Source organism: Xenopus laevis, chromosome 6L, assembly GCF_017654675.1.
Source record: "Xenopus laevis strain J_2021 chromosome 6L, Xenopus_laevis_v10.1, whole genome shotgun sequence".
Classification (NCBI taxonomy): domain Eukaryota; kingdom Metazoa; phylum Chordata; class Amphibia; order Anura; family Pipidae; genus Xenopus; species Xenopus laevis.
Window position 1 is genome coordinate 120,217,877 of NC_054381.1, and position 19,169 is coordinate 120,237,045.

At 38.3% G+C, this 19,169-nt stretch overlaps 1 protein-coding gene across 17 annotated transcripts in view; it reads left to right on the top strand.

Moving 5' to 3' along the window:
• dtna.L (dystrobrevin alpha L homeolog) overlaps window positions 1-19,169 on the top strand; it is a 159,866-nt gene that overhangs the window by 64,682 nt on the left and 76,015 nt on the right. For all 17 annotated transcript variants that reach the window (XM_041565236.1, XM_041565235.1, XM_041565244.1 and 14 more), the window contains 2 exon segments: window positions 5,805-5,872; window positions 17,854-17,934. In XM_041565236.1, the coding sequence (XP_041421170.1) occupies window positions 5,806-5,872; window positions 17,854-17,934 (148 nt within the window). In that variant the 5' untranslated portion in view covers window position 5,805.

Below are 19,169 nucleotides of genomic sequence, written 5' to 3' on the forward strand. Positions count from 1 at the left end.
TTACAGCCCTCGCACCTGCTGGTGGCTTCTTTAGTGTGCGACCGCGGTAAGCACACTCAAGAAGCCGCCAGCAGGTGCGAGGGCTGTATAGACGTCCCAGGAGTGGCAAGACTGAGCCACAGCAAGATGATTCATCATGGACCTTACCGCGGTCACACACTCAAGACAAGAGAGAGACGATCAGCATGGAGCTTCAGAAACAGAAGTCACATTAAACAGATGAGAACACTGGCATTTAATAGGGCTATTCAGTGTTTAATTTATTTCAAAGTAGCCCTGCATATACACAATGCAGTTCTGTTTGTTGCATTCTGTTGCTGTAACAGTTAAAATTAAAAAAAGGTTAAAAAAGTTTATAAGCTGTGTTATGTTTTGCGGCTCCAGACTATTTTTCTGTAGTGGGAGAGGGGCAAAATGGCTCTTTTGATAGTAAAGGTTGCTGACCCCTGGATTAAACACTGATGTTACAAATTGTAACAACTTCTCCACAGCTTACAGACAGCATGCAGGAACTACATAACTCACAATGCATTCCACTGTGATGTTCTGTTCCTTATTGAAATCGCATGTGCAGGGAATTGTGGGGTTTGGAGGATGCAGGCTGGCTGTTGATACAAAGTAACAGTAGTCAGACAGGTCAGAAAGAGAGCGAGGCTTAGGGAACTGTCAGAAACCATTAAAAATCACGAAAAGTCTGCATATTTTTTAAATGATGTATATTGCAAAGTTGCTAAAAATTATGTTTACTTTTCAAAAAGTTATGTTTGTGTGGAGTTCCCCTTTAATAACAGTGTCCACAAAATGCCTCCTGCCTGCTTGTTATAATTATGAGTTCCCTGACCGAAGGAAACAAAATTCCAATAATTTATATAGTGTAATTAACTTTTATTGTGCTTGACTAACATGATAAAATGTGGATTTTGAATAATTTTTTTTTTGGGTGACAGGTCCTCTTTGTGAGCTTTACTAGATCATTGCACTGTTAATTTGTAATGCACCTTAAAAAGGTGGGTCAGGATAACAATAGAGCAGTGTGGGTAGAAATGATGTTACAAAGATAATGAATAGAAGTCATAGAAGTACAATCAGATTTTTTAAGAAAATCTCACATAATTGTTCATACAAAAAGCATCTCTGCATCAAATTATAGTATTTTTAGGTAGTATGCTATCCACAGTTTTTTTTTTAGAAATTACTTTCCATTATATTAGAAAGTGATTGATTACCTTTAAGGTTTTTATATTGTTATCATTGTATTTTCAGTGTGTGGGGCTAACCTTTGAGTTACATTAGTATGATGTATTGTAGAGAGTGATATTCACCAAAAGAATATACCTTCAAGCATGCCTTAAAAACAGTATATGCACAATAAAAATTTGCAATGCAATAACTGTCCAACGAAGAATATTACGTTGCAAAATGCATTGTTATATTCTTTTATGCCATTTTTCCCCATTATGACTTTTCCAGTCTGTCTTGTATTTGCTAGATCCCTTGCAGTTAAAGCTTAAACCAAGCAGGCGAATGCAGTCTACTTCTATCTCCTATTTCTGCTGGCATAATTTTTGTTTCTTTATATTTAGCCATAAGGCAGTCCTTTCATCTGGTAACTGATAATTACATTACCAGTGTAAAGATAACTCCTCTGCGTAATGACTTCTGTTTACAAAATAGTCACAGCAAAGTATGAAGGGAGGGGGTTTATACACTGGTAATTATCTATCTATCATCTGTTTATCTAGTTATCAATCTCACTAGGACCAAACATGCTAAAATCCTTGGATCGTGACATTGATTCAAAGGTGTTTGTCCCTGAAAATATGATGTGCTGTCATCTACTAGTCATCAGCTCAAGATTAACTGGCTGATGATGATCTACATTCGGAACCCCTCATCTCTGCTGTACATAACAATAAATGCAATTCATATATTCAGCTGCACACTTATTAACAGCAATGGTACATTGTACTGTAATAAACAGAACAAATATATGTAATGTCAACAATTTTCCCTTAGCACATATGTAACATCTGTCTGGCAGTTACTCAACCTGAAAAGAAGTGAAGATATCTATTATATGGTACTCTTTATCTTTTATTAGCAGTGTTGCCTTTGCACTATTTATTATAGAACAACAATTTATTATACCGTTAGGTTTGAGACACAGAAAAAAAAAAACAAATTCAATTTAAATTCATGAAGGGGATAAGTTGGAAAGTTTCTTTGTAGCCCTAATCATAAATACTAGAAATTCTCATTACAAGGTTTCCCACACTGCCTAATCCATGAGATTTCTATAGTCTACAGGGTTTTAACTGCATGCACATGTAATTGTTCCATTTAGTCCAAAAAAGTCATGTGAGTAATCTCAGAAGACTGATCTGTTATAAGATGTTTGTAGAGCAAATTCCTTATCACAGTTTCATTATGCGTTTTAATTGCGTGCAAGTTTGTGTTACTGTTAAGGATTCCATATTTGTGTTTCCAGCATTTATTTGTATTCAGTGATCATGCGATTTTTGTAAAACTTTGTGACATGAATTTTACTAAGCAGAAAGGTCTATTGTAGCTTGTACTCCACCAAATATAAACAACTATAATATTACAAAAGTAGGGCATTAAATTATGATTGTGTGCCCTTTACTGAGCAAACAATGCTTGATTTTTATGAACTGGCTCACATATTGGTAAGAAAATTGATGAACCTTGTATTTTTGATTGGTGAAGACAGTGTGAGGTGCAATTGGGGTTTTAATAGATGTTGAGAATAAAATGTTTATCTCACTGTGAGCCTCAGACTATTCCTGGTATTTGTTCCATGCCCTCTAAACAACAGGCCTGCCAATTCTTGGAGATTATTGGCAAGCCTTTCCAGGCCTGATTTGTAGGATATGCCTCAATGTTGATTTTAATAACTGTTGCTTTTAAGGGACAGTTGTTTCTCTTTGTGATGAAATAGTTCAATATGTGGTCTGCTTAGTGTGCAGATTAACACATCTGTTACATTCAGCTGTGAAATAATAATTCCTCTGCTGTTTGATATTGAGGCAACTTGCGCACATTGTCAGTGTTTGGAACAGTAATTAGCAATCCAAAAGTATGTAATCTGTTTCTCTATCCCTTAAAGCTATTTTCTTTTAGTTTCTTGCAGACTGAAGAAAGCAGAAAATATTTTTTTTTACTAAGGAATTGAGTGGAATTGCAAGAACAGTGTAGGCTCTGTATCATTCTGCTAGTCCTCTGCATCTCCCAACATTTCTACCTACGGTATTAAAACCAGCAGCTCTCCCTGTTATTTGTGTTCAGCAAAGAGTTATAAAAGGATTGTTTCCAATGTCCCTTGTTCTGCTACAGGTCTTTTCATGTGCCTGCCTTCTACTATTACTACTTTGTAGGGAATTCCATTATTAAGGAATTCACAAGCTACGAAAACTAAAAAAGCTCTATTGTATCAGTTGTATTTTTAATATGTAAATTCAGTGTATAAACTAATTTAATGTACAGCTCTCTGAAATATATAAACCTATTAATAGTACTACTACTAATGATGTTGATGATAATAAAGTAGACATAGGTATAACTCGCTAACAAATAACTCTTCTGGTTATAATGGCATTGGACAATTCAAAAGTGACTCAACAGATATGTATAGGTGCCAGCTGCACACAGATAATAGGCCAACACCATGTATTTATTATTCATAGTTAAGGATTCCCAAAATTATTTATTGTAATATATAACATATATTATGTAGATGGTATATGTTTTATGTGGTTGGTATATGGTTTAAAGGGGACCAACCACCTTAAAAAATAATTCCAAAACCTATTTTATGATGTTAGTTAAGCAAAATAAACTTCACTTACATTATAAACATTATTAAATATTGTTTCTTTTTCATCTTGCAATCAAGATGGAACCAAAAATCTTTGTGCCAGAATGGGGGATCTGATACCCTTGGCCATGCATTGGTACATCATTAGATGGATAGAAGGGAGGGGGAATGTGAGGAGAGCAGAGGCATCTAGGAAGTGCAGAATGGAAAGTGAAAGTAATTCCTGCCCCACCTCTATGCCTAAAGCACATAGGAGGGGCATACAGTATATGATTGACAGCGGAGACTTTCAAACAAGTTTATAACAGGTATGGATGTTTCAATAAAAAAAGAGAATTTGGGTTTCATGTTTAATTTGAAAAGGACTTTTGTTATACAGCTTTTTATATCTGGATGACAGAACCCCTTTAATCTCCCTAAATTGTGCCTTTGATTCTCATATAGTACTTTATTTTTTGCTTCCCTCAGTGTAGGAAATGTAGAATTCAAATTGTAACATTATTGAAATAAAATCAGAAACCAATTTATCCTGAAAAAAGCAGGCATTCCTAGGTCAATTATGGTATGAAATGTGTCTGCCTTGATGTATTTCAGATGTTGCATATTTATTTATATATAATATACATTGTATACATCTGCACTATGTAACTGCCATAAATTGAGCATCTCAGAAGCAGCACAAGGTAGCTAACCAACGTCCATTTGTGGCCACAAAACAAAATTCTCATCCATGCTTCAAATGGTAGGATGTTTATTCGGCAGTTTTTTGACAAATGAATACAGCAATGATTCACTGCATTTATTAATAAGCAGTAAGATAGATAATGAGACATTATGTAAGGCAGTGGGTAAAAACATGGACCTGAATGATAGTTTGACATAGTCACAGTAATCTGATTACTTTGCATATGACCAGGCATAAATGCTATAAGAAAAAAAATAAAAACTCAATTTGATTTTTTTTTCTCCGAGTAAAACTTGAATGTGAGGAAGGCTACGAACATCACCAAATTGACCTCTCCCATTGACTTATACAGTAATTCAGCTGGTTTTAGGTGGTGAATAGTCGAATTCGAGCCAGAGTATGATAAATCTCGGAATTTAAATTAAAACTTGAATCGAGTTTGGATAATTCACAATTCAAATTTGAGAATTTTGACCATAAAAAACATTCAAAAATTCAAATTTGAATTTTCACTTCAATCCTATATAAATCTGCCCTTAGTGTCTGCTGCAAATATTTGAATTGTTTACAAAAAGCAATCACAAGTGTGGTCTCGCTGATGAATCTACTTACATACAACCACATGGTGGTAATACCAGGGTTCCACTAGGCATGGATGCTCCCCTGCTGCATGCCATATAGTGTGCTTTAAAAGTGCTGCAAATGCTGGTGCCTTGTTAGATTTACTTTAAAAATTGTAAAGGCTTTCTCTAACTTTGCTTAGTCTGGGCCCAGCAATTGCAGTTAACAGGGCCCTTTTTAAACTAATGCTCACATTTGATTTCTCAGTTACTGCACATAAAAACATAAATTATAGTTTTGAGCCTAGGGGTGAAGCCTGTGTTGTGCTAAGATTGTGGGCTCATTTAATATGTTATTAGAATAGACTGTGCTCCATATATTCACTTTTTGTATACTTAAGTTAATGTGTGGTTATGGATTCCTTGTTCCCATTTCGTATGCATGTGGGTTTGCACATTAGCTGCACAGGTTGGAAAATAACCTCATTTATCTTAATAACCTGTATAATTTATCACATTCATAATGTGCTGCTTGCTGAAAAGCCTCCCAAATATCAATTTGCCCAATCTTTAAATAGCCTAATAAATTTGGAATTGTGTAGTACTGAGGCCTTTGTTATGCAAATGTGCCATGTCTCTCTGAATGTGTGGTTTTGGGCCTCTGTTTATATTGCACTAATTGTTCTGCCCTTAAATTAAATCTTTATTTTTCTTTTCTTTCTAGAATGATTGAAGACTCTGGAAAAAGGGGGAATACCATGGCAGAACGAAGGCAGTTGTTTGCAGAAATGCGTAAGTACTGTAATGGTTAGAAATCAGCACAATAAATTCTTTCACTAAAATGTACAGTGCTGAACTGTTACAGGGGAAACATTAAATTATACATGAAAACCTCATGGGCATGGCCTGGAGCTGAATGTGAGTGAATGCACTTACGCCTTGCACCATCTGCAGGACCATAAAATCATTAAGAACCCAGCTTACTCCAACCAATAATGGATACTTTGGTGTTTCCTTGGAATGCTTTATCTATTAGAATAAAGTATTTTAATTAAATGACATTATAATTGCCCTGCACTGGTAAAACTGGTGTGTTTGCTACTATAGTTTATATAAACAAGCTGCTGTGTAGCCATGGGGGCAGCTATTCAATTACAGGATACACAGTAGATAACAGATATGTTCTTAAGAATCTCATTGTATACTACAGGGCCTCTCTGTTATCTGCTATGTATCATGTGCCTTTTCTCCTTTTTCAGCTTTGAATGGCTGCCCCCATGGCTAGTCAGCAGCTTGTTTATATAAACTATAATAGAGTTTCTTAAGCAAATACACCAGTTTTACCAGTGCAGGGCAACAGTACATTATATTTTCATTACTTTAAAACACTTTTAATGTTTGGTGTTACTGTTCCTTTAAGGCAGGGCTGTCCAAATGGCGGGCCGCACCCCCCTTATGTGGCACTCCATATTATCAAAGTCTGCCTGCTGTGTCTGCTACCATTTGTAAAATTTAAAAGGTATCACTACAGAGATTAACTGCCCCCTGCATTGTTTAATCAAATTCAGACTGTTATCCCCTCTATTGTTCACACCTGTGATCCTCCTGCATTGTTCACACTTGTGACACCTCTATTGTTTGTATCCTAAAGGCCTGTACTGTTCACACCTGAGACCCAGACTCAAACTGCCCACATTGTTCACCTGTTCACACCTTATTCAAAATGCTTATGGGGCACCAGCACTGGTCCTGATTTTCCTGTCTCCTGCTCTGTTCTGTCTTCCCTATGCTCCCTGTGTGTGTCATACTTTGCCTGCTCTTTGCACCCTGTGTTTGCTATACTCTGCCTGACTTATGATCCCTATGGAACATAAGCCTGGTATTTGTTCTGGGGGTTTGTTAACATCTGAAAATTGTTGTTAGGGGACCCCAAGGTGTTTAATCATATGCTGGGGTACTGTATTATACACAGGGGAGGAGGAGGCATATGGATTTAAGGGTATGCCTTAATATGACTTAACTTTTTTCACATATGAGTGACATCCCTGACGGTGCCGGGCCAAGGTAGTTCGGCACCCTAGGCAAGAGCTTCAATCAGCGCCCCCTGTCCTGCATTACCATTTACCTCCTTAACATGATTGTTTTTAAATAAAGAAAGGAAGAAAATGTACAACACTTTCATTTATATTACTGCCCCCTGTACCTGTACCAGCAAGCCCAGCAGCCATCCATAATACAGCCCCCCCTGTACCTGTGCCAGCAGCCATCCATCAGACAGCCCTCCCATACCTGTACCAGCAGCCATCCATATACTGCCCCCCCCATACCTGTGCCAGTAGCCATACATTATACTGCCCCCCATTCCTGTACCAGCAAGCTCAGCAGCCAATTATCATACAGCCCTCCAGCAGCCATCATATTGCCCCCAATCTTTACCTGTGCCAACAGCAGCCAAAAATAAATCTGATCCACTGGACTGAGTGACCATGATTACTGAAACAAATGATTTAATAAACGCTTGAAATATAGGCTTAACCTGAGTATAACTGCTTCAAACAGGCACTTGATTCCACCCCCACACAGGTGGGATTACAAGAGCAAAACAGAACAAACAATGCAAAGAAAAATAATAGTTACCAAGTGACTGGAAAAAAAAAAACAAATGTTGTACAATTTATCATAACTGCAGGTGTGACTGTAACGAAACCCAGCTACAGTGAAACCTCAACTACAGTGCTCCCAACAATTTATAATTCATTTTAAAGGGTTTTCCCTGATTTTCCACCAAAATGTTGTCCAGATGTTCCTAAAAAAGCCTGCTTTAATAACAAGTTGCATATTTTGCCATGGTTCTACCTGTAAATAGTCCATTCCAATTAGCCAGCACCTCATACATTCCTGCACAAATCATTAATTGCTTTAGGTTGTGTATGTGTTAGAGAGGCCTTGCACTTCCATAGTGTAGCATTAGTGCTGCAATGCTTTACCATAGTCATTAATACAGTAGACTGGGTCGGATTGGGGGGCCCAGGGCCCATTGGGGCTGCTATCTCAGAGTGACCATGATTACTGAAACAAATGATTTAATAAACGCTTGAAAAAAAAAAGAAAAAAAAAACCCCCATTAAAAGTGCGCCCCTTAAATGATGGCATCCTAGACAGCTGCCTACTCTGCCTACCCCTAGTTCCAGCCCTGATCCCTGCAGTGAGCACCAACCATCTGTTTTTTTGGTGTGCTATTAATGTGGACATGGGTGGTAAAATGGGTGTGGTTTAAAGTGGGTGTGGTCTAAAACAGGGAGTGGCTAACACCGGCTTCCATGGCCCTCCACCATGTAGATTAGAAAAATTCCGGCCCTCTGTACCATATAAATTGGACAGCACTGTTTAAGGTATGAAGATCCAAATTAGGAAAGATCCAGAAATCCTCAGGTCCCAAGCATTCTGGATAACAGGTCCCATACCTGTATCAGTTTGGGGGGAAAGCAGGACTGCGCAGTTCAAGGGCTGGCTAATTACTCCATACATGTGCCAGATTGGGGCATCAGTTATCTTAGTTTACTGTTATTATATGCAGTACTGTATAATGGTTAGCAAAAATGCTTTACTGGGGAGCAAACAAATGTCCTGAAGATCTAACAGTCCGGTCAAAATAAAAATCAAAGTAACTTGTGGTGCAGAATTACTCCATTTCAATGTAGTGGTGATGTTTGACTGAATGGGTGGCTAAAAATTAGCTTCTATATTATCTTGGAATTAATGTAGAATCCCTCTTCTACCATCTAATGCAGATTTTTTTGGACTTTTTTTTGGATAAAGCTTGACAATTGTTCCGGTGTCCCTTAGTTCATAATAAAGTTACAGATACACAATAACACGGCAGTATCAATCATTCAGTCCTAGTGACAAGAATATTTAGGACAGCAAATAAGTGTTGACTTAAAATGTTACCATGATTGATCTTCAAGCTGGTTTTCCTGAAGTATCTAGAGCAAAGAATGATCCCCTTAAACCCCACCTGCAGGCTGGGCCCCCAGTCACTTCTCATGCCCCCTGGCTGGTAGTCCCATAGTCTGAGAACTAATCACAGCAAAATTCTACAAAAAATGGTACATTGTGAGTAGAAATATGGCAGCTTTTTGCACTAGAATCTTGAATTGAAACAGTGCAATGTCAGTCTCACATAAGATTCTGTTTTCTATCTAAGGGAAAGTAGTATTTATCTGACAAATCATCGGGCAAGCAAGATTTTAAAAGAAATTAGTTTTTTAGACAGAGAAAATCTAAACAGAGAATTTAACACAAATGCATTATACTAGCAAGAGCAGGCAAGCTGTGAATCAGGCAATTTTCCACCTACACATTATAATATAATATTCTGAAATGGTACGTGTATTAAGATATGTTTTAGAAAAAAAATGACTTTTAATTGAAAACAGCGAGAGGTAGTTTAGAGGGTGAAATCAGGGCAATCTATGTTATTTACTGACAAGAAGTATAGTAGCAAAGTATAGTGTATTTTGTACTTAGAACAGTACTTACCTGCATATTGGTATAAATATGTATGAGTGGACGCTATTAACATTCCCCTTTATATACATTGACCAAATTTCAGTTGCTGAACAAAGAGGTATGGCAACTTCCACTTTTATGAAAATATGTAGATATACAATGTTTTCTTTTTAGCCAGTAATACTATTAAAACACTGGAGGGTGACAATTTGTTATGCAGGTTGCCTTCTTCCGCAGGCATTTGGAGCTTTCCTCGACCAGTGCGGAACTACACAAAACAGATATCGGCACGAATACGCAAATACATGCATTTTTGCAGCTATGAGTAGCTACAATAGGCTGACACCGGGCCTGTCAATGGAACTACAGGGGTTTGCATGTAAGAGCAGATTGGCTTTCCTCCAGCTCGCCCCTGCCTGCAGAGGAAAGCAGACACTCCGCTATGTGTGCCCTTGCTTGGCCTATCATTTTGCCTTGGGGCATCGCTCCTCTTCTATATAATATGAACCTGCCCAGGGCACCTTTTTGGTTAGTGGTGGCACGGTTTAGTTTCTGCCCCTAGGTGTTCCTTGCACAAGCTTGGGCTGGATCTGCTGCACATGCACCCACCCCCAAGCCTGTGAAAGGAGCCCCTGGGACCACACTTTACTGGCACCACTGCACTTCCCTGCTAAGAACCATGTGCCGCATGATCGGTGTATTGGCATGAAGTATAAAGGTTAGACTCTTGCTCATAATTAAGGCTTCTAGCAAATTTCCACACCATAGTGTTTTAACTTAGCCTTTAAAACATATGTATTATAATGACACAGTAAACTTTTCTGCCTTTCTCCAGCCTAACATTTAAGCTATTGAGTGGGTCTTCGCTAGCACCTGGAAAGTGGGTTAAATGTCAAGTTTTTATATTATTTTTATTTGCTATGTATCTGTGTATGGATGAAATGCGTCATTTCAAGTAATGCATGGCAGGGCTGGGTTTCATATTAACAGAAGCTATTGTTTCATGGTGTAACTTCCCAGTCTGATTTATGGATTACATTTAGTTTTAAAAGCTGCCCTAGTGGAGCGGACGTGTGTGTTAAATCTAGCTTTTGTTTCATATTAGGTATTTGGATCAGTATGTGTATAAAAGTGTATGTATAAACTGTATACCAAATACACTACACATCACAAAGCATCATATTTATCAAGTTGTGTATTGATTTTCAGCGACCATGTACCTAAACTCCAGTGCAAGTAAGCAGGCACTTACAAATGCTAAAAGAAAATACAGCGTTCATCCTTGTGTTTTTATTTTTTTTTACACGTTTTTTTCAGAGCAACGTCTGCTGGTACTAAAATAAATACACACCATGATAAATTTGCACTGCTTTTTACACTGTTTTTTTTGTTTTAATTGTTTTACACAGTGGGATAAATAGGCCCTTAGCTGTTTGTGAAAGTGCATATAAACCATATTGTGTGCTTATAGTTTGCTGATCTATTATGGACTTGTAAAAATAAAAAATAAAGTGGATTTTCTTGTATGAAAGCTACATCTTGCTCACATTCTCCCATTAAAATTCCAAGGCCAAGAAACATCTCACATAAAAATTCCTAAAGGGCCTGTCTAGCTCCCAGCTACTGCAAACACAAGGCTTCATGTCAATATTCATTTATATACGCACTATGGTATGCTTGTGTATGTGAAGAAACTGGGACCAATCAGAATGCAGGCAAGTCTCCAAGCTGGGCCATGTACTGTATTAAATATAAAACAAAGTGTGTTGAATTTAGAAAATGTGAGTGAGAATAAATAAAGAATAAAATCCATGTGCTAGAATGAGGGCTTGCATTTCCTTTCTCTCATATATTAATTTAAAAAATAATTATATATAACATATGGTTTTGTTTTTTTAGGACCGACCAAAAACAAATACTGTAAATAATATGGTACAACAGGCCCATTCTAGCATTTCCATGAACATTTGACCAAAGTGGGCACATGTGAATTAAATTTCATATTACCTTGACAAGAAAGATTTTATTCTTCCAACAAAAAAAACACACAGTCAAGGCCTGATATATTGCTTCCAAACGGTTCTTGATTATAGGCTTAACCTGAGTATAACTGCTTCAAACAGGCACTTGATTCCACCCCCACACAGGTGGGATTACAAGAGCAAAACAGAACAAACAATGCAAAGAAAAATAATAGTTACCAAGTGACTGGAAAAAAAAACAAATGTTGTACAATTTATCATAACTGCAGGTGTGACTCTAACGAAACCCAGCTACACTGAAACCTTAACTACAGTGCTCCCAACAATTTATAATTCATTTTAAAGGGTTTTCCCTGATTTTCCACCAAAATGTTGTCCAGATGTTCCTAAAAAAGACTGCTTTAATAACAAGTTGCATATTTTGCCATGGTTCTACCTGTAAATAGTCCATTCCAATTAGCCAGCACCTCATACATTCCTGCACAAATCATTAATTGCTTTAGGTTGTGTATGTGTTAGAGAGGCCTTGCACTTCCATAGTGTAGCATTATTGTTGCAATGCTTTACCATAGTCATTAATACAGTAGACTGGGTCGGATTGGGGGGCCCAGGGCCCATTGGGGCTGCTATCTCAGGGCCCCCCTGAGCCCCGACCCTGCTGCAAATCTCCCCTATGCTGACAGTAGATATTGTTTTTCAAAGTAAATTAGACTTCTGTGCTTATATCCCTTGAGTACTTGAAGAATAAGTTGTTTTAAAGGGGTTGTTCACCACTGAGATAATATTTAGTATGACTCGGAGAGTGATATTCCAAGGCAATTTGCAATTGGTTTTCATTTTTTGTTTTTTGAATTATTTAGCTTTTTATTCAGCAGCACTCCAGTTTGAAATTTGGAGAGCAATCTGGTTACTAGGGTCCAAATGACCCTAGCAATCATGCATTGATTGGAATTTGAGACTGAAATATGAATGGGAGAAGGTCTGAATAGAAAGATGAGGAATAAAAAGTATCAACAACAATAAATCTGTAGTGACCCCCATTTGAAAGCTGGAAAAAAATAAGAAAAAAGACAAATAATAAAAAAAACTATACAACAAATAATAAAGACCAATTGAAAAGTTGCTTAGAATTGGCCATTCTATGCCATGCAAGAGTAAACTTAAAGGTGAACCACCCTACATTTCCCTGATTTTACATTTCCCTGGATTTTACAAAATCCACACGTTTTTACACTTTTCCGGTCCCCTGAAAAACATGAAATGAAGGTTCTACTGTAGTTCTAATAATATGACCAATATAAAGTGACATTTAATAAAAAACACATGTTACATAATTAAACCATTCTTAAAACAATGCTGTAAGCATAATGGGAACGTTTCCACCTGCTTGATGCAATTAGTAGATATACAGGGGTATATTTATCAAAGAGTGAAGTTAGAGATCACCACAGTCATCTCGAGTGAAATTCCGCCACTCTCCATTCATTTCTATGGGATTTTTAAAAGAGTATTTATCAATGGGTGAAAGTTCATCCTTTGATAAATGACTAGGGGTGGGCGAAATGATGCCCATAGAATGTGTCATTCATACATAATGGGAACACTTTAATTTCCTTTCATTATGCTAAATTTAGTTTTTAGGTTTAGATCTCCTTTAATTGGATAATATTGCCTTATTTTATGGGTGTTTAACTAACATACTAATGAGACTGTGGGGTATATTTATCAAAGAGTGAAGCTAAAGATCGCCACAGTTCACTAGAGTGAAATTCCGCCACTCTCCATTCATTTCTATGGGATTTTTAAAAGAGTATTTATCAATGGGTGAAAGTTCATCCTTTGATAAATGACTAGGGATGGGCGAAATGATGCCCATAGACTATGGCGATGCGCGTCAAAAAAGATTTCGCCGCGCATCAAAAAAATTTTGACGCTCATAGACTTTAATGGGCTTCAGCGTCATTTCGCTGCGGCAAATTTTTTGGCGAAACGAAACAGGTCAAATTCTCCCATCCCTATAAATGACACCTTTCAAAATCCCATAGAAATGAATGGAGAGTGGCGGAATTTCACTCTAGTGAACTGTGGTGATCTTTAGCTTCACTCTTTGATAAATAAACCCCATAGTCTCATTAGTATGTTAGTTAAACACCCATAAAATAAGGCAATATTATCCAATTAAAGGAGATCTAAACCTAAAAACTAAATTTAGCATAATGAAAGGAAATTAAAGTGTTGCCATTATGGATGAATGACACATTCCAGGGGTTATATATGACCACAAGTACAGTTGTACTTATCTGCTGGCATTTGTTCAAAAAAATGGCATTCATTAAACGTATTTTCTTCAATATGTGCTTCCTGCACATAGTTAGTCTAGCAAAATGAACTTTAATTAGACTGTAAAAATTATTTGAATCTTGTTTCCTTCTGTCTGGGAATTAATAATTACAGCAAGCAGGCAGCAGCCATTTTGTGGACACTGTTATTAAGACAAGCCTTTCATCATATCACAATCTTGTTTGTGCACCAGAATGGGGGACCTGATGTCCACCCCCATGCACTGGTTACACAATTAAATCGTGAAGAGAACAGGGATAATGTGCAGTGACATCTAGTAAGTGCTGAATGGAAAGTGAAAGTAATTGCTTGCCCCGCCTCTATGCCTAAGGCATAGAGGAGGGGCAGGCAACATTTGATTGACAGCTGAGATTTTTAAATGAGTTTACAATAGCTATGAATGCTTAAATAAAACAAATAATTTGGGTTTCATGTTTAATTTGAAAAGGACATTTATTATACAGCTTTTTATGTCTGGGTGAAAGCTCCACTTTAAGTGCAATTGCATCGGATTCACATTAAAGTCCAAGCTTAACTGTGGCAATTTTAATGACATAATAGTGTTAGATGCAGCCCTTGTTGGCTGGAATCCTAGGAAAAAACATATAGCGATATAGCGATAGCATCTGTAATTGCACTTGTGATCATTAATGATCCCTTACTGCTCAGGCAAAAGGTTTGTAGACATAAATATTTGAAAAGTGTGTTTTTATTTCCAGAACAATTTATTTCTCAGCATTCAGATATTAAAAATTCTCCTTAAAACATTATCCACATAACCAAACAGAACCGTGTTGTGGGTGTAGGGAAATAAATATTTTTCGTTAATTGCTGCTCACTAATTAGCAACATAGGATGCCAAAAATGAGTTCCAACATAAAATGCAACATTGCTGGATTCCGCAGCCTCTCTTTACAAGCTTTCCATATCCTGGTGATTGACATCAAGTGGCTGAACAGTTTTACGCCACATGTAAACTTAGTGGGGAGTGTAAGTTTTGCCACTGGTGCAGAAAATGAAGCTTCTATAGGTGGGATAAATTAATTCTTCATAGATACAAGATGAGACTCACTCGGTACACTAAGCTTTTCATGAAACATTCTTTGCTATTTCAAAAGGGATGTAAACTCAAAAAAATGAAATTTTGCTTGATGAACAAAATTTAAATTCTCAGCAATTATACAATATACGGTAATTAAATATTTTCATTGTTTTCATGTTATTTAGAAATATAACTGCTATTGAGAGTGGTTGCTCATTTATAAACACTGGGCAAATTTGGCCCTGGGCAGTAACCCATAGCAACCAATCAGGTGCAGGCTAATAGAGCCCATACTCTGTTTGGGACAAACAATCTTTTTTTACATAAAAAATTGCCCACTGTGAGCGCTATGCCACCAGCAATGGGAAAAAGCAAATAGTGTGGGCTGCCATGTTTAGTGGCGTGTATTTCATTTGAATTTGTGGTGCGCGAGTTGCCGGGGGGCCCTGAGGGGGTGCGGACCCTGGCCCAATCACACCCCCTGCTCCCCCGGTAGTTACGCCACTGTAAATCACCGACGGCATGGCACCAGGATCACTACAGCTTTCTGAAGTCACCTGAAGTTTCCTTGTGAGGCAACTTCAGGAAATTAAGCCTTCCGAGTGCCATGTGATTTACATTCTAGCCGGGCGGAAGGTAGTTTGGGGAGATTAATTGCCCAAAGAAGAAGTGATGTCTCACTGGGCGATAAATCTCTCGAAATAGCACCATGACTCTGCATGTATGTACCAGAGTACCCTGAAGAAATCCAGGCAGACTATTTCTGCAATTATGCATTTATGCTGAGAATAAGTTCTTTCTTTGCCATTAGTTCTGCTGTCCTATTGGGGTCCAAGATCTTCCTCCTTCCTTTCAAGCATTTACTTATCTGAGTTAATTTCTGTTTATCCAAGCATGTCAGCGGGTTGCATATTTATACATGTAGGGACCCTGAGATTTGGGTTAAATTACTCAGGCAGTTCCCCTTTAGTATATGGACACCTACGGGTCCTTTAGTTAACTCAGGCAGCTATGTCCCTTGCTGGGTCCACATTAGTTCACGGAGTTTGTCCACTAGGTGGCACTATGTTATAATATGAAGGGGTTTAGCATCATGTGGTTGGGGTCTGTCCTGGGACTTGGCCTCACTGAGAGGTACTACAGATCCAGGTCTGCCAGTGAAGTTAGTTAAGTGTGAGTTAGTGATAGTGAATACCGTAATAGTCACTCTAGGAGTGAGAGTCAGCACAGGGTAGCTAGTGAGCAGATGTGGCTCCAACAAGGAGAAATAGTGGGGTTAGGACCCCTTGGTATGTGAACCACTAGAGCAGGGACTACAGTGGTTGAGTTGAAGACCAGATAGTGTACCAAGACCCAAGACCCCAGGCTGAATACAGTGGGTGAGTTGAGGACCAATTCCGGTGCCAAGATACAAGACCCCAGGCTGAGAAACCCAAGCCTTAGTGTTCATCCGGAGGGATAGTGCCTAGTGAGAGTGGTAACTATCTCCTAAGTCTATTATTGCTGTTATACTTTGATATATTGGATATTAGCTCACCTCGAGCACCTTGTACCCCCTGGAGGGAATATTGCTGTTTAAAGCTATCCTATTATGTCTGTGAACATCTAAGTACCTGTGAACTACTCCATTGCAACAGTTCTCTGTTAATAAACAAGTTTATGTTACTGCAAAGAAACTTGTCTGGCTGATTATCCTGCTGCATTGATCTATACCAGGTACCGGGAGTTACAGGGAGTTGCACGGGTACACTGGGGGTCCGGGGCACACTACAAGCAGTTTTAGCCTGGTCACACACCGCCTTAATACACAGCAAAAGTACACTCAAGGGTGTGCTACATACACAAGTTCATGTTCAAATTACATCCCTATGGTTGGCCCACTGGATCAATACCTGTTTCTGTGAGCCAATGCAGGTCTAGATGAACCCCAAGCATATGTGTGACAAAGTTACATGGGATGTAAAGGCAAAAAAATAAAATCCCATTTTTACTTTCTTTAATTACAAAGAAACCTATCTCCAATATATTTTAATTAAAAAAATGTTGTACTGTTTTTATAAGAAATCTGATTGTATGCAGTGAAATTCCTCCTTCGTTTACTTGCTCTGACTCCTGCGGATAGTAGACAGTCCCTAGCTGCTCTGCAGGGAACTGATCATGCCACCGAACGGCAGGGAAGCAATGTGCAGGATTGTTTTATTTTATGCCAATCAACCCACGCACCTTCCTTCCCAGCCGTTCTCTTTGTTCCCTGTAGAGCAGCCGGCGACTGTAGAGATCCGTATTCGCAGCAGTCAGAGCAAGTCAAGCAAAATTAAAAATGTGATTTTATTTTTGCCTTTACATCCGCTTTAATCGTTGTTGCAAATTGATGGGGGAAACCATTTTGCTTATATACACCCATGCTGGAACCATTTGAGCCACAAATTAAACACTTCTTTAATTCAGTTCAGTTCAGTTTGCAAACCACAACTATAAATTCTATAGCAGTAAAGAAAAAAAACTTTCCCCAAAGATCCTGCTATTGTATAGCCTGCTAAAAGTTTTGTGATCTATGAATGTTGCAGTTGTACCCTCTGCACTAAAGGAACTGAAAATTTGGTTAAAAAAATCTATATTTGTATAGTTACCTGGGGTGGTATTTCACTGTTCACACTAAAGGGATGCCTGAGACAAGGTAACATTTGGTTTAAGAAAAAAACACCCCTGTCTGGGTAAACATACTAACTAGGAAGAGGAGTATTTCCATGTCTATGCCAGTATTCAATAACCAAATTGCTGTCTCATAATATAATACTCTTAAAACAGTGCTAGATTTTTTTACTCCATGAAGTTCACTTCCATTACATAAATGTTACTGTGATGCTTTGTCATATTTGAATGTTTTCTTTTTCTAGGTGCTCAAGATTTGGATCGGATTCGCTTGTCTACATACCGAACTGCCTGCAAGCTTCGGTTTGTGCAGAAAAAATGCAACTGTAAGTAAAGATAACCTTTTCCCTTAATTGATTATGAAGATTTTCATTCATCCAGGTCATGGTATATCTAGTATAGGTAAATCTAAATCAACTGGACTTGCTGAGTAATTAGTGAAGACGTTTCAATACTCATCCGAGCAGCTTCTTCCGTTCAACTGACTGGTGTGGGAAATTCTAGTCATATAAACTCTTCCACTAATCCAATCACAATGGCACATTCATAACTCTTCAGAGAGGTTACTTCTGAGATTTACAGAGGTGTTGCTTCTGTTACTGTGATAGGATTACCAATGAGTCATGTACCTCCTAGAAACAGGTGTTACTTGTGAGAGTTGCATGAATGGATGTGTGTGTGGAAGTGTTCTGAAACCACTAGGGTACAGATGTTAGAATGTATGTAGCAGACAGGTAGTGTTGAAGGCCCCCCCCCCACCTCTGTTCAGAGATTGTTTCTCCACCTTGACATGAATTGCCTCTTTCACGCCTCGTTCAAACCAGCGGTCTTCATTATCCAAGATTTGGAACTTGCTATCTTCAAAGGAGTGTCCCTTGTCTTTTAGGTGTAGAAAGAAAGCTGAATCTTGCCCTGTAGAGTTTGCCCTCCTATGCTGAGCCATTCACTAGGTGAGCAGTTGTTTTGTCTCCCCAATGTATAGATCTGTGCACTCCTCGCTACACTGGACTCCGTATACCACATTCCTTTGTTTTTCTTTTGGTGTTGGATGCTTTGGGTGTACCAGTTTTTGTCTGTGTGTTGCTAGGTTTGAAAAACACAGGGACGTGGTGTTTGTTGAAAATCCCCCCGAGTTTCTCTGACACTCCAGCTACATATTGGATGACTATGTTTCGCCTACTATGTGTCTCCGGGCGGTTATTTCTATTGGTGTTCCTGTTGGGCTTGGTTGCTGCTGTTTTGACAAAGGCCCAGTCTGGATAGCCACCTGCTTTTTAAAGCTCCTGTGAGATGTTTTTGCTCTTTGTCTTTGGACTCTGTATCAGTTGCCACACATTCCGGTGCAGAGTTCTAATGACACCCAGTTTGTGTTCCAGCGGATGGTGGGAATCGTATAACAGATATTGATCCGTATAAGTGGGTTTCCTGTATACTTCCGTTTTCAAGTTACCCCCCCCCCTCTTGGATGCATATCAAACAGTCAAAAAAGGCATTTGGTGTTGGATGCTTTGGGTGTACCAGTTTTTGTCTGTGTGTTGCTAGGTTTGAAAAACACAGGGAC